The 23,200-nt window shown below is 38.9% G+C and overlaps 1 protein-coding gene across 3 annotated transcripts in view; it reads right to left on the bottom strand.

The window, feature by feature from the left end:
- Positions 1-23,200, bottom strand: part of DSP (desmoplakin) — a 38,712-nt gene that overhangs the window by 10,176 nt on the left and 5,336 nt on the right. For all 3 annotated transcript variants that reach the window (XM_032182741.1, XM_032182738.1, XM_032182740.1), the window contains exons 2-20: positions 19,881-19,983; positions 18,237-18,385; positions 17,709-17,883; positions 14,920-15,048; positions 13,731-13,781; positions 12,566-12,727; positions 11,518-11,622; positions 10,186-10,281; positions 9,513-9,638; positions 8,429-8,581; positions 6,752-6,906; positions 6,051-6,177; positions 5,504-5,708; positions 4,741-4,958; positions 3,787-3,953; positions 3,326-3,464; positions 1,806-1,999; positions 833-995; positions 130-213 (exon numbers count right to left, since the gene is read on the bottom strand). In XM_032182741.1, coding sequence (XP_032038632.1) covers positions 130-213; positions 833-995; positions 1,806-1,999; positions 3,326-3,464; positions 3,787-3,953; positions 4,741-4,958; positions 5,504-5,708; positions 6,051-6,177; positions 6,752-6,906; positions 8,429-8,581; positions 9,513-9,638; positions 10,186-10,281; positions 11,518-11,622; positions 12,566-12,727; positions 13,731-13,781; positions 14,920-15,048; positions 17,709-17,883; positions 18,237-18,385; positions 19,881-19,983 — 2,701 coding nt within the window. The remainder of the gene's footprint in view (positions 1-129; positions 214-832; positions 996-1,805; positions 2,000-3,325; positions 3,465-3,786; positions 3,954-4,740; positions 4,959-5,503; positions 5,709-6,050; positions 6,178-6,751; positions 6,907-8,428; positions 8,582-9,512; positions 9,639-10,185; positions 10,282-11,517; positions 11,623-12,565; positions 12,728-13,730; positions 13,782-14,919; positions 15,049-17,708; positions 17,884-18,236; positions 18,386-19,880; positions 19,984-23,200) is intronic.

Raw genomic sequence — 23,200 nt, forward strand, 5'->3', positions numbered from 1 at the left:
TTTACCCCAGCGACTTCTGCATACACACAGACCAAAGAACTAACATTTCACCTGCCAGAAGAGCAGAGACAAGGGGATGTGCCTGACCATGAGAAACCACACCCTGTAAAAAAGCTGAAATCCAAGTACCTTAATTGCAGCTGAGCACTGATCTGCATGCTTGAGAAGCTCCTCAACTTTGTCTCGCTTCCCACAGATTTCACTGTGCAAGTTCTGTCAAGAAAAAAAAAAAGTGAGCTGTGAAGCATTCCCTCAGATTTGCCAGCATTTCCTCTCCTCTACGCACTGCCTCCACCAGAAGGTATCTGCAGTGTGAGACCACTGCAAACCCAGAGGTTTAGACCTGAAATGATGTGTAGCAATGCCATTTCCACAAAGGCAAGCACATTGCATATGAGAAAGCTGTTCTCCAAAAGAATGCCTACCAACTGAACAACCTAGGTTGTTGAGGTGGGGAGGGACAGTTGCTTGACTCTAACTTACACATATTTACCCCATTTTTAATTTTATTTGGGGGCTATAATCTGTCCCATAAATTGCAAAATCATACTGTTCCTTGAATTAATTCAAAGCTGCTGTGTATAAGTGTCAGTCATTGTGCAGGAGACAAGTACAGTCTTGTTCATAATCTGTAGCAGTACTGACAGAAAATAACAAGTATAATAATATTTTCTCTTTCCTAACTTCTACATGTGGTGTTTTTTAGTAGCTTGCACATTGTAATTCAAAACAGGCCACTGTGTTGAGGACTGCACTGATAGTGGTAGTTTCTGAATAGCAAAGCAATTTAAAGTCCAGTTCATTGCAGACAACTCAGTCAGGTGTTGCATACCTTCTGGTCATGTAGATATCTCATGATAGTGTTGGAATCGCACAGCTTCATGGACTCAATAGAATCCTGCCTGCGCTTGGCATCACATATCCATTTGCAAAGAGCCTGATATAGATCTCGGTAAGTTTTCAGCTGTTTGATCTGCCTTTCTAAATCCCATGATCTAGAGAAAAAAAAAAAAAAAAAAACAGGGAAAACTGTCAAAATGGGAAGCACATTCTCTTTCTTTAAACATTTTTCAGTAGTAAGACACCTTGATAAATATAGTAATAAACTAAGTAAAACAATGGGCAGCTCTAAAAGGAGATTCTGAACAAGAATATTACGCAGAAGAGTATTGTACTTGTTAATGGTCACCTAATAAGGGTTTTTAGTCCCTTAATTTTGAATATTTTGCAATATACAGAGGTTGGCACTTTCTGTCAATTAAGTAGGGGATGAAAAAAATTTTGCAGAGGTAAGAACCAAGGTAACTGACTTCAGTACACTCGTTCCCAATTTTCACCAAAACAAGTAGCAACTACTCAATTTTTATCACTAGGACCAGATTTGGTCTGAATTAAAATATATATATATTAAAATATATATAAATATGAATTAAAATATATATATATATATATATATATATATATCAGAATATGCCTTCAGTTCAGTAAAGTTATATATTTATTTTTTTCTCTTAGTTCTCAGTTTTTGTGCTTTATTTTTTTTACCCCTCAGGTAAAGGGTATTTAGGAATAAGCCTGATTGCTTACATAGGCTCTACATTTTCTTGCTTGGTCTTACATAATTTCTTATAAAGCATGTTCAACTTATTCACAATTACTATTTACAATTTACTAGTCTTACTGCCCCCAAATCATCATTTGTACAACTTCACTTCCAGAAGACATTAGTTCTTTTAGACTTACTGTTAAGATGATCTTAGTAGTGATAGCAATAAGGAAGAAGCTACTAGGAAATTTGAGCAAACCTGTTATCTATCTGCTTTTCAGCCCTCTGCCAGCGGTCTATTAGTTGGGTAACTTTGTCAGAAAACTTTCCAATGTCCATATCATACAAGGTATATGACTGGCAAGACTGAGAGTGAATCTGAAGCATTTTCTGCAGTTCATTTTCAAGGGCATTCAACAGCGACTTCTTCATGTTTAGATCAGCTTTCATTTTCTGGAGGAAAAAATAATAACATCATACTTTTTTTCTTCAGAGGATACTCAAACTTAATTATCAACAGCATGTACAGTGTGTTGGGATCTAAATACTCTGTTTCTAATTCAGCATAGTATGTATGTTGATGCGAACTGGAGTTAACTTATTTAAAGTGAAATATACCCTTTGGTACTTATTCTCAAATAGTTTACAGAACCAAAGCCCTCTCATGCTATACTTTTCCATCATTTCAGTTTCAGATGGCATCATGCCATCATTTCAGTTTCTCAGAGCTATTTGAGCAGTTCCCAAAAAATACCCTGCCTTGCTTGTTCCTAGAAGCAAATGACTAGAAAATTTCATTGCAGTAGGATCATAGCTGTAGGATCAAGACTCAGAATTGCCATACACAGTTTTTAAAATACTTTTTTATTTTTTTAATATTAGCTAAAGATCTGCACGGATTGTTTATGTTGTGTTTTTTTTTTCCTTTCCTGATTTGCATTTTCATAAATATCTTACACAGAGATGTTGCTCTACACACACATAGTGGTATGTGTTCACAAACTTGCATACTGTTGGGTAACGCCAAACAATGCAGGCAGTGCTCTCCACTGGATCCCCCAGACATGGGGATGACTACATCCTTTGATAATATGCTCAAGCATTTATTTTTGTGTTAAAAACAACTCCCAGCAACTGAATTTGCAGCTTTCAGGTAATATGGTAGAAGAATAACCTGGCTGTGCTCCATTTGTGCTACCTACACACCTTTTCCCTACTTCACCGAAGAAGAGAAAAGGAAGGAGGAGCAATTATTCCAACTAAAGTCACTCAGTGCAAAAAAGGACCATCTCAATGCCAGATAAAGATTGCTTCTGCAAACCATCTTTGTGAACAGCAAAGTAATTACTCCTTGCCTTATCTAGGATGAGAAGTTCTCACTGTAAGATTTGAAATGGACTCTACAGCAAAAACAGGACGCAATAACACACTCATTTACTTGTCACTTGTTAGAACAAGCTTTTCTGCAATAAAGGAAAAATTGCCTTCAAATCTAGCTTCATAAGTGACATGAATAAACAAAGATAATCTTGTTCAGAAATGGTTTATGGAGACCTTCCATGCTCCTGGCTTTGCTATGGGGCCAGAAACACCCAGGGGATGAAAGTAGTAAACTGTATGTTCCCTCCAATAATTTGCAAAAACATCATACATCTATGTCAGAATATGTTAGGAGGTGGAAGGTTTGATCCTTCCATTTCAGGAGGTTTCCATCCAGCTCAACTAGTGATGACGGCTACAAATTCTGCCTTGCTATGTCCTTGGGTCTTCACTTCTCACCTTTAGACAAGCTCGATAAGCCTCCACTTTATCAAGATCCAAAGGAACAGTCTCCTCTTCAGACAGTCTGACTTCAAAAACTCTGATCACATCCTCTGTTTGTAGAATAAGCTGGAGCAGACACCTCAGTACGTTCAAGCTACAATAAATAATAAAACACAAGACAAATCCATTATGGACTGAAACAGGAAAGGTGCTAACTAATTAATTGGAAGTCATTAAAGAGAAAAGACAACACAGAAGAAAATTCAGCAATACCCATGATTCTCTCTCTCTCTCTTTTTAAAAAAAAAGTCATCCAGAAAAGAGAAGAAATTCACTTAAGTATCTGTTTCTACCTACGTGGAGAGCATTTGTAGGAAAGAAGGTGTAATTTTATACCACTGATAACAAAACGCAGATTTATGGACTAAGAATTATGAAAAGTGAACGATTTATTGATATAACCTCAATTTTCTTACCTGTCTAAGTAGCCAGCAGAAACACCATTAATATTCTCCAGTTTTTGAAATAAGGCATTTATCTCTGATTGCAAGTACACATACTTTTCACAGCCCCTGAAGTTAGGCAGCAAGTCCTTATGCTTATTGAGGGTTTCAGCCATTATTTGAGAGTCATTCTGCACACCCTAAGGAAAGAGAATGCCTGATTAACACGTTTTTGGTGTCTGAATGATCATTCTACAACACATAAGCTATTGGTCTCCTTATCCAAATAGTCTGGTCTTAACTAACCAGCTGGATTGAAGAATGAAGCAGTGCCTCAGATAATTAACATTCTGCAGTTTCTATTTTGTACTGTCCATAACAGGTAATACCTCTTTTTAAGCACCTCTTCCACTCTAGAACTCAGCTCTGTAGAAAGCAGGTCACAGAATGCCTTATTGCCAGCTACTCTCAGCGAACATGCCTTCTTGCAACCTCACTGCCCCCAGAAGAATTTCTCAGACTGAATCTGTTCCCTTTTCTTACTAATCTTCTCTTTCCAGTCTCCTTCAATAACTCTTAAGAAGAGTTGGAAGGGGGAGAGAGTCTGTAAGCCTCAAGTATGCACTCGCATCCCACAGACAGCACTTCAACAGTAGCTGGCAACGTGGGGTCCTTAAAAAAGGATGTTAACAGATATTTAACCTAGATGAGGCTTAACATGAGCTTATGTCCACTTGACATCGGGCTTTTTGTACTCTTAGCTTGCCAGAATTAGTCTTCTAAAATACAAGAGTCAACTTTTTCTACTTGGGCACCCAGATAAGGAGCCAAACACAGATCCAAATATCATGGTTAGCTTCCAATTGAAAAATCTAGGCACAGGGTGCAGGTGTGTCTTTCCCAGATGATCAGGAATACAATTGCAGTATGCTCTGCAGGACAGTCACGATGACTTTAAGAAGCTCAATTAAAAACATACATAGTTACCTCTAATTCCTGTATTCTGACTGAAAAGTCATGCAGTGCCCCTTGATCCACTCCAAGTGGAGCTCTTTGAACCATCCGTATCTCTGAAGATTCGATCTGACGCCGAAGTTTCTGAAGCTCCATCAGCAGCCAGGCCTCCTGTTTATCATGTTCCCGGTTTCTCTCATTAACTATAATGGTGTTTGAGGAACCCACTGGACAGGTCTCAGTTGGGATCACTGTAAAATTAGTTGTGTAAATGTCATCTGCCAGAGAACTGACCTCCTACACAACAGAAAGCCAATGAAGTGCCAAACTGACCTAAATACTGATTTGATTTGTAGAACTGAGAACACACAGGAGATCTGAACCAGTAGACAGATGTTTAAACTAATTAAATTTCCCCTTCAGAAAAAAATAAACTTGCTTCCTCAAATGCAGTAGTGAGGTTTTGCTTCCTAACAACTGAAAACATAACAGACAGATTAAAACCCTCTCCTTTTCCCACCAAGTTCCATGAACTTCAGAGGACTATTCCCAGATTCACAGCTATAGAAGGAAGAAAGGAAAACGTACCCCTCCCTGTACATGGCCAGTTTTGTTTTACTGGTAGACAGCAGTTACAGTTCTTGGACATGTTTCTATCCATATGTTTATGAGAACATTTTCACAAAGTGAAAATGCAGCCCCTTCTCTTCCACTCCAAAGAAAGAAACCCAAGCAGTACAATCTCTGCAAGAAAACAAGTTTTGTTTTTTTTTTTTTTTTTGCAAGGACAACAGACCTGGCTGCGGCTGCCGCGGTTGATTTGGTAGTTGTATAATCAAGGTTTGGTAGTGCTTCTGAGCATCAGTGAACTGAGTCTGCATCTTCCGTTTGTCTTCATCACCAAACATCTCTGAGCCTTGGCTGTTCCTGAGGAATTCTTGATAATGGATCTCTAGGTCAGTTATTATTTTCTGGTAATCTTCCTTACGCATTGTTTTCAGCTGAAATAAAGAAGAGGAGTTTTGAAAAAAGGCAGCAACTGAAGAAGGTATATGACTAGTGAATTATTAAGGAACATACTAATTTACCTACAGAACAGCAGAGGAACCTCATTTTAGAATAAAACCTACACCTGCTGCCTCCACAAGCATGGTGCACAAAGTGCCTTTTGAGCTAATCTATTCCTACAAAGAAACATTTCACAACCTAAGAATATTGCAACTTTGCCTTTTACTGTGTCTATCCATGCCCTTGCATTGTGGGAACTAGTACGGCAAGTATGTGGTAAGGATAGGTCAGTGATGATGTCCTTGGTCCACAGCTAAGGCCTGATAGAGTCTTACCTTAGCAATAGTCATCGCTCTGATTTTCTCAATGTCAATCATACAATAATGCCAAGATACCAGGCTCTTCATGTTGATGTACAGCTGATTCCACAGAGCCAGAATAGCTTCATAGTATTGTTCAATTCTGAGATGGGAAAAGAAATTCCATAGTCAAAACCTATAGCATAGCTACAAAACATCGCAAGAAACATCCACTAGAGGTTGAGTGTGTTAGTTTGCTCTCTACTAGAAAAAAAAAAAAAATATGCAAATATCCTTAACTTTCAGATGAATAAATAGTATACTATTGAATATACAGCTAAAATTCCAAACTCTCTCCAGTAATTTGCTTAAGAACACAGGTATTGCTGCTAACCAGGGCCTGAAGTAATATTACGCACATTATGCACATAATTCTAAATACCAAAAGACATCAAAAAGTATTAACTACAAGACAAACCAGGCTTTCAGACAGAACTTTGAGCAATCAGGACGAGACTATGGCATGAGCACACCACCTGAGCTGGTTCCCATATGTCAAATTGGCTCGTAGATTTGCACAATACAGCACACCCTAAATTAATCCTTTACTCCCCCCACCCTATAAAGGTTGGGGGCACTATGATTAGGACACAGACTGAGTTTTGTGGTCAGCTGCTATTTTGAGCAAACTCTATCTACCCCCAGCGGCAGATGCGCAAACCCAGGCAGCAACTCACTTTGTAGCAAGATCCACTGCTAGTGGATTGGGTGGTGGGATGATAAGACTAACAGATGGCACCAGCATATCCACTCCTCCAGGGCCAGTCACTAACCACTTGCTGCGTTCGTTATTGTCCTTCAGGATGCATTCATCTCCTTTGCGCACTGTTTTCTGTAAGAAATACAGAAGAACATTTTTTTCCTTTAGTTAAACAAGATGGGGTTTCTAGGAGAAAAGACAAGAAAGATGCATGTAGATCACAGAATCGGGAATGCTTCACAGCTGCCAGGTGCAGGTGTGAATCGTGGCTTCATATTAGTGCAAGAGATCAGTAGAGCTTAACCAATCCCCCCGAATTCGGTTTCCATAAAAAGAAAATCCTGGAAGACCAAGTGGGAGCCACAGAACACTAGGCAGTCGCCACCTGATCATCAGACTTGTGGCTTGCCGTGACATACAGAGTGGACACAGGGGCACTGTAAGCTACACAATCATTTATGTTCGTAAGCCACTCCATAGCAAGATGTAAGCAAAAGGATGCATCCATACTTGTGAAGGGACTGGGAGCGAATGCTGCAGAGCTAGATCTACCAGCTACATCTGCCAGAAATTCTGACACCCTGAGGCCACAGGTGTGGTCATGGTGCAGCTTACAACCCACACACATCCAAGAGGGGAAAGCTCCTCATGTCATTTATCATGGCAGAAGTCCCTCACTGCATCATACCTCTACAGCCAGCAAATTTTTGACATTACTAGCAAAAGGCCTCGGGCTTTGCTTTGACCTAACCATGCAGGATCTCTGGTTTTGTCTGGGCTTATCTTCACCTGAGCAGATTTTAGCTTGTTTAACTGTGAGGACAATTGCCAAGCAGCCAGGTAACCACTGACTACATTTGTTTAGCTTTGCTTACAGTAGCAACAAGTAGTTACTTTGTGTGCTTCTGTGACTGCAGAATAAATGTGGTACAGAACACAGCACAAACCCCGGACTGTAAACGCAAATCACAATGGTCAATTAGCGGTCACTATAGGAGTGCAGCCTAGTGAATCAGGTAAAACAAGTTTTACAGATAAAGAGCAGAAAAACTAGGTAATTGGGAAACAGCAAAGAAAAAGAGCAGAAAAAGAGCACGTAAGCAGAAAATGCACCTAAGCACGGTGTTAAGAAACAATGCAGAAATACATGTAAACCCAAGCATCTCCAGTACCAAAGCGGAAGAAACCACCACCTTTAACTTAATACTCCCCCCTGCAAAGCGTTGGGTATGCAAATGACTGATTGAACATTCCTCCACCTTTTGTTAGATGAAGTGCTAACCTTAAGAAAATCAAAGGAAAGGGAAAGATGCTGGGAAGCATCTGTATTACAATTTTAACCCTATTAATAATAAGCCTGTCTTGTGCTAATTTGAACCATGAATGCTAACACCATTTAAACCGGAGTAATAATAATCATTTTGACTAGACATAACGCTATTTAAACTGCAATAATAATCATCATTTTGACTAGACATACTCAAACAATGTATGAGAATCCAAGTTTGTTTGTTTGTTTTCCTGAAAAAACTTAAATGCTGACCAAAAGCAGACAGAAACGTTACACCTATCAACTCAGTAGCTTGATTACTAAATTATTTGCCACGTTTTAGTTTATATGACGTTCATTTCAGCCAAAAGGAGAACACATTACCAGATCCTGTTTGTAGTCACACAAAGCCTTAAGGATAATGGGCTTGTTACTCCGGTAGTCTGGGTTACGTGGCTTCAGCTGCACAATCTTCTTGGATTTATTCACCAAACTCTGCACTTGCCTCTTGTATTCAAGAATTCTCTCTCGTTCATTCTGCAAAGATTAATTGTATGTTAAAAACTCATTCTAAAAATAAACCACATTTAGTTCCCAATGGTTTATTACAAGAAGCATACATCTGGAGCTCACTGTTGGCAAAACTTCCTTTAGCTCCAGTGGGATGAGTCTTTGGCCTATAATGTGAAACTGCAGGTTTTTGGTTTCTTTTTTGTTTGTTTGTTTTAAAAAAAAAAAAAAAAAAAAAAAAAAAGAAGAGAAGAGAAACAACAAAATAAGTATCTTCGTAACTCCAGCAAAGACTATGTTGATCTTCATACAGATCTATAAGATGGTTAAAGTGAGGTGTAAGAAACAGGAATAAATATAAGGAATTATTGTAATATGAATGTTAAAAAAAAAAAATAGCAACTACATCTCAACCCTGACTTCATCAATTGCCCTTTATATCACTAACCTATTTTTCCTCATATAAATTCAATTTGGAATTGCAGGAGCTAACTCTTGCTGAGCAAATTGGTAAAAACAAAAAAACTTTGAGTTCAGTCCTTTCAAAGAGATTACAGAGATATAAAATAACACGATGATGAATCATTTATTAAATGCACTCATCCTTTGAGGCAAAAATCTATTCTACCACCTATGAACAATAATCTTTCATTTTTTTTTAATTTGTTAGAAGGTCAGAAATTTTGAAATTCGGTAGGCTCATTCCAGATTTAAATAAATAAATAAATAAATAAAATAAAAATCAACAGTTCCTAAACAACATTGCACAATTTAACTAATACTGATCCATTTGTAGGCTATCCTAAGAAATGGGCATGAACATACCATTAATGTTGCAAGTTCACGCAGTACTGTTTATTACCATAGTAGTACACATGGCTTAATATTTGGTATCTGAAGAGGGCAACCGATTTCCATGCAAGACAGAACATAACCTATGAGTTGGGTGGAACAGTACCTCCAGCTCTTTGATCTGCTCCAGCAAGCATTGCAGCGACATGCTCTTATCACACATGAACTTCTTTCTGATGGAGTCTTGTAAATTCTTCAGATAACACTCTGTGGCTTGGGCCTCTTCAAAGAACTACAAGAAAAAATGGACGTGATTTCAGTTGCACACAGCTCTCACAAAAATGTCCGCTAAAAACACTGAATTCCTTTAATGAGAAATCCCAGCTCACATCTGCCAGGACAGCAGCATTTTCAACAGCATGATAACACTGTTATGTCTAATTGTGCATAGATTTAGGAAGATTTTGACACAAGAAAAATACCTGTGGTGGGATTCCCACTTTTAACAAAAGTTGTGAGGAACATGACAGATCTCCTATGAACTACTCATCACATCATTCACAATCCATAAACTAAATTCTGAAAGCTCTTACTTCAGCATGTGTTGAAAGCCCTGGAAATTCTTACACACTGAAAACAGCAAATACAGTTTTTTGTTACTTAATAATGTTAGCAAGTGAAATGAGCTTTTTGAAATTTGTAAATTCTTTTTTTAAAAGAAAACTGCTTAAATGCTGGAATACAAAGATTTTTTTATTAAATTAATAATTCATGAATGTTAATCTAGTATAATTCAGTATAATTCAAAGTAAGTGTGAATTCTCCACATCACTACTCACCTGAAAGTAAGCTGCATTCTCTTTCAGATGTACATCAATGCATTTGGTGATCTGAAGGATCCAGCTCCACTGAGTTTGTAATGTATCCATGTAGGCCTAAGAAAAATAAAAATATACAGAACTCAAATCTTCACAGAGATCTCTCTCCCATACCTAGACTCAAGTATAATTATTTATGCTTTACATAAATGCAAATGAAATGTCTGCTAAAACAAATTCATGCAGACCAGAATAATGCAACTCATGCAAATAGTTCCCCAACTTATAAGTGTCTACCTAACTGAAGAGAGTAAAATACACATTTGTGGGATGTGGAGAGAAATTTGTTCATGATGTGAATTTTGTTTGATCAACATAAAGCCTGAAGTTCATGAGCAAAGGGGTGAAATGCACAAAATTGTAGTGCAAACAAAGTATTTCAATTGCAAATTGTCATGTTCTCCTTCCAAGGAGCAGTGTCAAACACAATTGTTTATGATGGCTACTTTTAAATCAGAACTTCTCGCATACTGCTCATGTAAGTTCTTTAGAAAAGTACACACAACTTTTTACTTCACTACTGGAGCTTACAAGGATCTTTCCTTTAAGGCAGAAAAGGACCACAGAGGGTATTATGAATGGTGATTCTACACAATATGATAACAAATTACAAAGTAAACACATTGAAAAGTGGAAAGAACTCAGTTTTTTTCCTATTAGCTTCTTTCAGCTTCAGGGTTCTTATGCACACTTAAAACTACAACTACAGCATATCCTAATAGGATGAGATTTTCCAAATTGTTACAGCCTTTGTAATTGAAATGTAAGCATATAACAAGCCATGATAGCAAAAATATCTTGGCTAAGCTGTAGAAATGCACTGTAAATTTCAGTTGCAGAAAGTATTTGCACCCGGATTAAACATAAACTCTCAAAGGGTGTGGCTATCTTCAAAACATGCCTTCTAAGATAACAGAAGAAGAATGACATGCCTTCCTACCATAAATTCTGCTGCACTGAAGTTAACTCACATGAGGTACAGCAATTTCAATACATTTAGACAAGTCCTTAAGCCCCTGTATTAATTTTTATATACATCTATCATCAAATTTGGTAGCAACAAGATCTCCCCCAAGCTGTTAAGAAAGCTGCAGTCGTTGTGTGGCCAGGTTTGTAGAGGAAAGCAGTAATGTTTATTAGAGCAGTTCATACAACTGGATGAAAAGGGACACGATTTTTGGCAAGCAAATCCTTCTCAGGTCCAAATGCAGCATTTCGTTTGTGGACTTCCACTGAGAAGTTTTCCCACATAGTAACTACAGGAGCAAGTTCAATCACGTAAGTCTAACTCACCTCAATTTTGTCTGAAGCAGGGTGCTGGTTGAGAACTAGCTGGTCACTTTCCTGCTTTAGCTTGTTGAGTTCTTTTTCTTTAAGTTCCAGTTCACTCATACGTTTCTAAACAACCAAAACACAGCATTAAACAAGCCTCCAAAAGCACAGTGCTTAGAATAATTTACTTAAAATTTTCCAGATATTTATGACTCTATGAAATTATCCATGCTAACATTAAATATTAATTCTACTCAGTGCACTGAAGCTAAACATGAAGATAGCAGAATCAAAGAATGTAGCCTTTCAGTTCTAGTCTCTACACTTGATGCTTCACAGAGCAAAGCATGCAAAATTTAGCCTTTCCTGTCAAAACGGAATGACAGAAGCAAGAATGATTGCATCTTGCAACATCCAGAACAACTGAACTTAAAAATAGTAAAAAAATAAAAAATAAAAAAATTAGAGAATCCCCTTAATGGTGTGAACTTTCATTCCCTTTTTACTTTGGTAATCAACACCAACATAGGCTTAAGAAACACACATGCTCAATTTCCTTTTGTACCCACAGAAGACAACAAGGATCAGTGCAAACCACCTCTGACAGTGCTCTCAATGCATTGCTGGCAAGACCATCATGGGAAGAGAGAGCAATTCCCTCCAGCATGGCCCTAGTTCCTGGTGAAGAGATCAGGACCACATACAGAGATCCCTAGCCCCTGAGTAGTCATAACAGGGAGAACTGAACTGCTTGATTCAAGTCCCCTACTTTAGCATGTCAACAGAATGACTGTGTGCACAAGCTACATGTGATTACTGGTTCTCAGTGAACTGTACTGATAAGGTCAGTTTCCAAGGTCAAAAGAATCCACAAGTGGTTGAGTGAGCACAATCTTCCAGTTCACGTACAATCTTGATTCAAAAGGTTGTCACACAGTACTTAATCCAACAGTGTTTTGACAAAAAAAGAAAAAAAAGGTACTTAGAGAGAAGAAATGCCTGCCCTGCTCCTCCCTAAATATGCCAAAAGAGATTCCACAGAAAGCACGGGGGGGTTGTGCTGTCTTACAGAGAAGGCCTCCTGCTTCCTGGCGATATCTGTGTTCCTGTCACTCCAGTCATAGAGAAGCTCCTCTTCCTCACAGTCATTGATCCACATGATCTCTCTGCTGGTGGCTTGGATGAGGTTCTGGAATTGACGGAGCTGATCCATTCTCTCAAATGAGTATTTCTACAAGGAATTCCAGAAATGAGAAACAATAAACACAGAAAAGTGTGTGCTGGGTGGAGAAGGGGTAGACAAAAGCATAGCATGCATATGTATGGTGGGTTTTTTTGTGTGTGTGTTTTTTTTTTGTTTGTTTGTTTTTTTGAACTAATAATATTCAAAACCACACAGCTATAAAATCTGTTGGCAATGGATAGTGGATAACATGCCTTCATCTACAGAGCTATGAAACTTGTTGGCAATGGATAGTGGATAACGTGCCTGGATTTAAAAAATAATGGCAATCTGAAGTCACCAGCTTCCTAAAGCCATTTCAAACACAAGCGTAGCAGACATGTTGGCAAGCAAGCAAAAAGACATGGGGGGAAATACAAGAAAATGACTGAAAATTTAACATCACTTTTACTCGCATTTGCTGCTGACAGTATATCCTTGATGTTGTAGCAGCACCTTTTGCGCAGATGATGCTTCATGAAAAGATTCCTTCTCTGTCCTTGTATGATAATAAATATCCTGTTATTTGAAATGTGTACAGGAAGCAGCTTCCAATTCTAAGGGTTACATCTACCCTTTGCACAAGATTCTTAGTGTTTTACATGAAGACCCAACATGGACAAGATGCACAGCCCTAAACAGAATTTGGTTCTAAATACAAATTTGAGTCATTTTTTAAGCTTCTAATATAAACTAACTCTACTGCCACATTCACTCCCATTAAGGAGGTAGAGTTCTACTCTTCACCTGCTTAGTGACCAACCTCCTTTACCCGTTGCAAACTAGAAACTTCCTGGTAAGTCAATTATAAACTAGGTAATGAATTAATCTCAAATTCATGCCTCAAAATAAGTCTCATCTAAACGACAAAACACTCTTGAATGGAATTAGTTATACATGCATCTATCATTTTGTCGAAGCTTGAAGTGTCCCTTGACTATCACACCAGTGTTAAGAAAGCAAAAGGCATTTATCATTGAGGGTATCACATATGAGCGCATCTTGTGCTCACCAGCAGTCCTTCGTATTCTTCTTCCAGCTGATGAACAGCGGCCTTCTCACGCTGAAACAGAGACAGCAAATATTTAGCGTGCCTTCTACGAGTTATCTACCTGTGGGTACTTCCTTTACAATGCCAGTACCATGATGTTATAATTTCATGTGGTATTTTGGAGATGCCTGCAAGGGACATCAGTGAGCAGCAGATCTGTACCACTGGAGGGCCAGAAGTATAAAACTAAGGCTTGGACAAACTTATTTCTCACGACAATGTTATAAACCAGGTTGAACATAACCCCTGTAACACAAAAACAGCTTCCAAAATTTGATCTCTTTACCAAACTCCTAGATAGCTTGTGGGGAACCACCTAGCCCTAAAGCAAGCTTTATGAAGACTGAAGTAATACAAACTGTGATCCTGAGCAGCATGCTCCAATTTTTATTCCCATTTCTTTAACTGGGAACCTGCACAACCTTGGAACTAGTGTTTGATAGGGCTACATTATTAACTTTCTTATAAACAGAAGAGAAAAGAAAATAACAACGCTTCAGCTTTTCAGCTTGTTTGAGAAAACAAAGCTTCAAAACTGAATCCCTTTTCTTTAGATCCAACTCTCTCTCCTCTCATCCACTTGAGGAATTAACAGAAAAGAATGGAGATGAAGTAAACATTCCTCCAATATCTAGTTGTTAGGGTGACAGCAGAGGTTAACCACTGCACTTTCACTGACTTCTTTATTCCAATCACAAAACCCAGAGTGGACCAGAAGTCTCAGAAGAGAGGGAGAAGAAAAAAAAAGCCCTAAATTTAGCCCAGAGTTTGGTCTTTTTTCACAGAAACTCCCTCATTACTCAAGGCTGTATTTTACCCACATTCTCCTTTAACTTTCTTGTCTTAAAAAAAGTGAGAACAATCATTCTTAGCTATTCTTCTCACCAAAAATATCCCGATATTTATTTGCCAGGTACAGAACAACAAAATGTTAAATAACTACTAAATTCTCATTACAAAATTCTGGGGAAAGAAACAGAACGCTGAATAATCATGAAGTAATAAATACTAGGGTGGAAAGCAGTTGTTATGACATCAGTGCTTTCTGAAGAAAAGCTGAGCTGTTCAGCATTACTTGCTGTAGTCAAACACTGGCAAGCCAAGGACACAAATCTAGATTAAGCAATGTATAAGGGAAGACAGTAATTACCAGGTCTGTTTTGACTTTGTCCAAGTGCCAGCGATAGTCTCCAATGGCGTTATGAGTTCTCCTATGGTCACTAATCTGTTGCTCGATGGACGCTGCATCAAACCCCCATTTCACTAGCTCCATTTCAGACTAGGAAAAAGAGACAGTATTTGTACTTTCATTTCCAAAAAGACATTATCATCTAAATCAGAGCATCAAGGAATTGAATTGAAAGAAATGTGACCATACAATAAAGAGTAAAACTAAACAAAGGGAAGTTCAGATCAGGGGTTAAAAATTTCTTAAAATTGCCCTTGCTTAAACCGTGTGACAGGCTCCCGAAGTAGAAGAAACAAAGTACAGAAAATATTTAAGTTGCTTAAAATTAGACAAGACGAAGCACACTCAGTAGTGTATTTCATGTTTACTTTGGACTAAACTGTGCTCTTATGTTCTATAGTACAGTTACATCCTTATCACTCTGAAAACAAATTGTGACTTCAAATGCTACTCATGCAACTTATGTGAAAATGCACAGTTCTGTAGCCCAGTATACTACATTCCATTTTAATTACACTCATGCAGCTCCACTGACTTCAGTTAAATGTAGTCCAACAAAATGAAAAAAAAAAAAAAAAAAAAAGGAAAAAAGAAGCCTACCAATGTATTAGATAAGCTGAAAGGGCTATAGAATATGTTTGTTTTGCATTTTGGCAGGGTTTATTATAGGACATTCAGTACAAATCTCTAGGAACAGCCTTAGAAAGAACAGTAATACAACTGGATAATTACTAACTTGAGAACTATCTGACTGCAATTCTCTGCTTCATTATTTGCAAATCTAAAATTCCACTGAATTCACAACCCAATTCCTCAAATTCCAAAGCACCTTTTATAGTGTGAAGACACAATCGCAATCCATCTCTGTATGAATGCCATTGTGCACACACACGCCATAGAGGATTCGATATCTTATTCCTGGGTTGGGACTGAATTTAATAATTACCAGCCTGAAGCCAAATCTCTGAGTCAACAGATGTCAATAAAGCCTGAACCACACTCAAGCATAAGGGTTCAAAGGCAAGGCTGAAAATGTTCCAAGAAATGAAACGTTTTACATTCAGACATCTAAAAGTTACAGGACTTTGACCCTTCTCATTATATTTATACAGTCTAGCTAGACTGTAGCAACAGCAGCAATCTTGGATGACTGCCAATATGTGAACAAAGGCTGTCTGGATTTCAGTTCACCTTCCCTAATTCTGCAATGGAAATTTGACCAACCTTCCTACCACCTGATTCTCCTGTCAGCGAACCATCCGGATATAGAGGACACAAAAACACCAGCAGAAAAACACAGCTGTTCAGACTGTTTAACATCTCATTATGCTACTAGAAGGAATGTTATCTCAGCCCCAATGTGAGCAGATAGTGAGATACAATGGGAAGAAAAGGTATAGGGAAAATTTATTTTGAACTTTGCACTGAATATATATATATATATAAATAAAACTCAAAAGCCCAATAGGAAGCTAAGCACTTACTGGCCTCACCTCCACTTTGCTTTAGGGACTGAAAGGGAGAGAGAACAATCCTTTTTCTTTCATAGGAGCTATTGTGTGTGAACACAGTTTGCTCATGCTTCCTATGCTTAGCGAGGGGTGTCTCAGCTGGGAGTCACGTGGCATCTCTGGGAGGTACATGTTCCTCATCTTTCTTCACTGGAAGAAGGCCCAGTGTCTGTCCAATATCACTCCTCAAACCATGGCAGGTCTAACAGATAGCCTGCTCTCCCACAGTATGTGAAGGGCAATCATATTTGCTGTTGCTTTACTGGCACAATGCCTGTAAATGTTAGCACTCAAGTGCATCTCCACTTCCCCTTCCTCTAAAACATGCCACGATATGGGAGGCCACTGGAAGACTAGACTACAACTGACACTCACATAAAAGTATGGGAACTATACGGAGCTCTCCCCTGCTCATCTGGTTTGCATAGCAGCCACCTGGTAAACACCACATGCAGATAACAATGACAGGATCACTAAGCAACAACCTAATAAAGAGAGATAAAAATAATGCAATTTCAAATTACAGAGAGTCAGCAAATTGTAACTTGGGCCTCCTTGCTCCTCCCCTGTCTGTCAAAGTGGTGTCCAACTACAAACACAGAACTTCTACCCCAGCAGCATGAGAGCACTACAAGCTCTGAGTGTGTGTTTCTACTCCAGGTTACACCATCAACAGCTGTGGATAGGCAAATTTATTCTGTGCATGCAAGAGATACACATGAAAATGATGAAGCTGACTTATGAAAGTCTAGTCCTGTGGCAATCAACTGTACCTTCTGGATCCTATTGTGATAAGAATAGATTAGAGGGAGGACAACTGCAAAATACTGGACAATGGTTAGATCTGTGAAGCTGGTCTTATCTGTTAAAAGGGTTAAAATAAATATGAAGCATAAAGGAAATCTGTGGAAGGAAGGAAGGAAATATTGAATGTGATAATCTCCAACGCAAACATGCCAATGCCTTTTGTTAACAGCTGTGTCTTGTTTTTGTTTTCAAATTTTTCCCTGCAAAAGAAGACCCCAAAATCCATTTTTCTATTTCAGTGGAAACACTATATGTACAATGCTTCAAATATAAGAGGGAAAAAAAGGAGGGAGGGAGGAATTTGGAACAATCTACTACCATTTATTTGTACTTTTAATGTTCTAGTGGCAGTCAGAACATTATTGCATGTAAGGTGACATTTATCAGCAAAATCAGGTCTTAGCATTGTCTTTAGGTTTTGGAGAAATTTACCTTCTGCTGTCTCATCCAGTTCAAACATTCACTTGTGACACGTTTTGTATACTCATCCCAGCCTGAACCACTCTGAGAGGAATAACAACCACCACCTTTGGAGCTGGCCCTCCTGGCGCGGGGAACGCTGATAGCTTTGTATAAGGCACGCATTTGCTCTTGAAGTTGAAGCAGCCTGAAAGGGAAGGTAACAGTTGGTTTCTATGAGGAAAACACAGAAAACATGGGAACAACACAATTCGTATCTCCTGCTGAATCATCAGGTATTCAGAAAGAAATGCTGACAGCATAGGCTGTGGAAAAACTACAGTGACTGAAATTTCATGGAGACAACCAGGATGTGAAGTTCTGTGTGAAATCACTGCACAACCTTTCTCCATATTAGCATGCCCAAACCAAACTGATTTCATTCCACTTTATTGATTTCTGCCACAGCCTGCAACACCAGAGAACGTGAGCACTCCAGACACTACAGAATTTTATCTGTCACATTCCCTCCCCCAGCCCTTCCTTAGGGCCTTTCAGTACCTTTTCTGATACATTTCACAGGGCTGGTTCATCTGCCTTAGCTCCCTGATCAGCCCATCAAGGATGTCCATTTGGTCATTTGCCTGCGCAAAACATTCTTCCAGATCTCTGTTTCCTCTAATCTGGACACCATCCCCATATTTCAATTCCTAAAATTAAAAAAAAAAAAAAAAAGAGGAGGAGATTAAATAAAACAATCTGAAGCTTATACAATGATTATTTAAAGAGATGTTATGAGGACCAAGTATTTTTAAGAAGTGTAAAAGGTTTCAACTGCTAGGTCGCCAATTGACAGTTTTACCTGGCAGAAGGCCATTTAATAAATGATTCATAGTAATTTGAAAGTCATTATTATGAATAAAATACACAAGGAAGTTATTAAAATATAATACCAACAAAACATTTCCATAAAGAATAACAGGTCCTGATGGAGTTTTATTTCAGTGGAGCCAAGGATGTACTCAGTGTGATGAATTTTTAAGATCTTACATAGCAAGAACAGCTTTTGTGTTTAGAGGACAAGAAACAGACACTGTGTCCTTGCTGGAGCTGGCGAATATTGCTGCTGATTTTACACAAGTTCCTCTGAGATTCCAAGAGTCACAGCCATAGCTTCTCTCCTTGTAAAATGCAGAATGCACCCCATCTGCCTGGGACTAGCTCCTTGCACAGTCACATTTTCTTGCATCCTATCTCATAGTCCAAAGTTCTAGGCAAATTCTCTGTGCGTCTTCTCAGTGCAGTGAACCAGCATGGTCATGGTGGTTCCAGCAGAAAGACAAGGCTTTTTGATCTCATCGTGCACTGACACAGCCATGATGAGCTAAACATAATCCAGCTGTGGTTTCATTTTGCAAAGAAAATGATGATGGGCTTCGTTACTTTGTCCCCCACAAAAACAGAAAAAAAAAGAAAAACAAGCAATGTACGTTGTGGCACCATGCTGGAATTAAACATTGCTTCCTTTTAACTTCACTGGAATAATATTAATCCTTACCAAGAGGCAGTATTTACTATGGCATTGATTTTTATATAAACATGCTCACATATTCTGTAAAGGAAATAAACTGCTAACCACAGAGTTCATTCCTACATGAATTTTCTGTCTACAGAGGGTCAAAAAGTGTGCATTAAATCACTTCTACTGCAAGAACTACAAATGGATTCTGGATTTCTGTAGCTTCAACAGCAGGATACGCCCACCACCCCACACTTCCTTTGACTTCAGCAGGAAACAAGGACATTCCACATACATTATTGGCCATAACATTATTAGCAACCACTGGCCTAAAAATGAAAAAAAAGAGTAGAATCCAAAGGGAGTTTTGTTGGTAGTGGTGATTGTTTTTGGTTTTTTTTTGGTTGGTTTTTTGTTTTGTTTTTTTTTTTTGAATCAAAATGCTCCCTTTTCTTAACCAGTTACATTTCAGTCAGTTTTACTGAACACTGACTGTAGACAGAAGAGGACACCTAGAAAGGATATATGTTATTCCACTCAAAGGGTAAGGTGGCAGCTCCCTCAGAAAAACAGCTGATATAACAGAAAAGAGGTGAAGAACCACAGTCTGTGTGTTCAGATAACAATGCAGCATTTATTCCATGTGACATTTAAAATCACTTCTTCTAAGAACAAAAAGCACTCACAGGTTGCACTATGAGTTCAGCTCGCATCAGGCAATCCGAACAGTTTTGCAAAAGCTCTTGAATGGTGTTCTGACGTCTGGAAACTGTACAGGTCCCATTCTGACTGTTGGTGGGGAGAAGAATAAGATGAAGTAAGTACAAAGTAACCACACATCATAAAGAGAAATGTGAAGTAGAAATTCCCAACAGCTACAGGAAGTGACATGAAATAATAAATCCAGTCAAGCTTCATGGAGACGAATGTGCTTGATCTGTGTGTCCCTATACACACACACCTTCGTTGCAGTTCAATGCTGATTCCACATCAGCAGATTCACAATTCTGCAGTAGCAGACATGGAATAACTTCACCATTGGATTGAGCAGAAGATGGAACCTCACATGTGGTTAAGAGAAAGGTTTTCCTCCAATACTGGTATTTGCAGCTTTGATAAATGAAACTTTGACAGTATTACAGTACAAATAAATTATTCATGATCTTTCTTGGAGTCCATAAATTAGAATGTAATCTTTACATTACATTATCATACATGCTGTCACACAAGCCACTGAACTTAAGACTGTAAAAGGAGAGCAGGCTCCTCTGCTCTTCAAGCACATGAGCACACAAGTCTATGCAAGTATTCAAAGGGCCCTTTTATCAGCGGAAATAATAAAAGACTAGTGCAGTGTCTTAAAAAGGCATTACAAGATGCTTAAGCTATTACAAAAACAGATGTAGGAGTTGAATTCAGAAGTAAAAGGGGAGTTTGGGGGTTCCAGGTAAACTCCCGAACCAAAATCACTGGTGGGGTAAAAAGCCAAGGTAGATAGTAGGGTCGTTATTGTTGTGTTGCACATAATCTCCTGCATCCATCCCGCCAGAAGGCTGTCATTCCTGCATTTGCTCATCCTGGGACCCTGCCACCAAAGCGAGCCACTGCTAGTTGAATGTGGGTGAGGTGCTTGAAGCTAGGAATCATTCCCTGCTGATGGAATCAGAGCTCCCAAGCAAGCTCAGGCAGCTCCCAAACCCAAGCACTTGCCAGTGAAACTAAAATAAACCACTACTAAGAGACGGTAAGAAACTAGGACACTTCCAAGCCTTACCTAGCTTTCTAACTGCAATGCTCACAGCAGGTAACCTTTTCCATTACAAATCACTCAAGGCCCAAGCCTTCCACAGAGCACTAACAGCAAAAAGCCTCTGTGCAAACCTGCCCAACTCAGCAGAACCAGCACATCATCTGGATTCAGTGGGAATCTTTCAACTGACTTCAGCAGCCTCTGATCATACTTGGTAAAAGGAGCCATGACACACAGCAGAGCTGTCCTTGGGAACAAGCACTGCAATGAAGGGAAACGTTCACCAGCATCCTTTAAGAGAACTTTTGCTGCGTGTGTAGTTTGTCGTTCAGCAGCCTGCCATTCTCGTACCAGCTCTTCTTGAGCAAATGGAAAAAGTTTGAGCAAGTCTTTAAGCTGCTTCTGTCAATACCTGGGAATAAACCTTTGAAGACAAAGAGACAGGACTGAAAAATCACTGAGTGGCTTAAAACAAGCTGTACACACACAACTCCTCACTTGCACTGTAACCCTTTGGCTGCATAAACATCACACCGTACTGTGCTACGCATGCCCATATGCCTTGGAAACACCTTAAAGAAAACTGCACAACTCATTTTATGCCAGGCTTCCCCCATCAGCTTCCTTTTTAAAATCCTTCCTTCTCCTTAGGCATAGCTGTTGTGTTTGGATCTAGAAGCATCCAACTGCATCTAAAATTTACATTAATTATACCCACAATTATCCTCATTAATGAAACATAGTAAGGAAGAGAGAGGAATCTTACAAGTAATTTTCTCTTTTTAGAACATGAGAAGAGTACTTTTTTCTTCAATTGCTTTTTTAATCATCTCCTGACAGCTACAAATACCTGATGTCCATTGAAGCCAAAGGAACTATAGATGAGGATCAGACCCCTACTGTAGTAAATCAGTGCATCTCTGCTGAGTTCAGTGTAACTCAACTGACCTCAAAGGTCACTTTAGTGGTAGTGAATTAGTTCACTTTACACTGAGACGAGGTCTAAACAAGGACTGCCACAGTTAACAGAATAAGAAATTGTGGAGAAAAGGTGTTTTCAAATAAATCCAACTCCTAGAATAATTTACACGGCAGGAAAAATAGAATTACAAGTACTCTGTGTTCATCCCAATGATATTAAAACACTACATCCAACATTATTGTCCAGATAATAAAAAAGTTGGAAAGCTGTAGATAGTTGAATACAGATCCACAGAAGTGTTTTAAAGGGAGGAGCAAATGCCTTGCACTGGGAAGCTTTAATATGCCCTAATTAGATCTTCAAATAAAGATCTGTAAGTTCCTTGTTTAGAGTTCATGGGACCCTTCACAAGGAGAAAGCAGAAAGTGTTTGAGGCTCTCCAATCTAGCAGATAAAGACTTAACAAAAAAATAATGGCAGAAGCTGGAGCAATACAAACTGAAATAAGAAAGAGCACGGTAGTTCAGCAATGTAGCTTTTAACACCCTGTATGCAATTTTTTTTTATTGTTGTTAGTTAATTATTTTAACTATTTTGTTCGTCAAAATACTGAGAGTGATGCTAGGATAGTGGATGAGAAGGCAGTGTCCTGTTAAATGTAGCTGATGACAATGGGAGAACTAATGGCGTTCCCAGCCAGGGGAAACAACAGGCCTGCAATGGGAACAGCAGATCAAAGCAGAAACCCTAACGCAGAGTAAGCAGACATCCAACCTGCAGGCAGAAGGAAAAATCCAGACAAAGGAATGCCATATCCAACACAACGGCATACAGAGAAACTTAGGCAAAACCCAACCCACGAACATGCTAGGTGGCATCATAATGCGAAGGCACAAAAGAACCTGGATTTTCAAAGTACAACCCTGTAGCCTAGATCCTACGTAAAAATACATTTGTGACCCTCGGAAAGATGTAGGACCCTGACAATCCTCACACGAGGCAGATTTAGTGGATTGTCAAAGGACTATTTATTGGTAATCTGTCCTTTCATCTCATTTTGCTTACATGAAACTGAATGAGAATAAAGTAACATTTTGGTCATTGCAACAACTACTGGTGCTATGATGATGACATTTTGATTTGATTTTAACTCTGGCAACATCTAAAGCTCAAATCTGTGAATGGGAACCTGCTGCACCAAACACTGCACACAGTGAAAGCACGGGCCAGTTTTTCCGCTTGATTTAGCGCGCCCTGTAAATAGTTTTCAGCGTTTTGAACCCTTCCATGTACCTGTGCAGAAAGGGACCCAACTGGAGCTTGGAACTTTTAGC

Source organism: Aythya fuligula, chromosome 2 (genome assembly GCF_009819795.1).
Source record: "Aythya fuligula isolate bAytFul2 chromosome 2, bAytFul2.pri, whole genome shotgun sequence".
Taxonomy (NCBI): Eukaryota; Metazoa; Chordata; class Aves; order Anseriformes; family Anatidae; genus Aythya; species Aythya fuligula.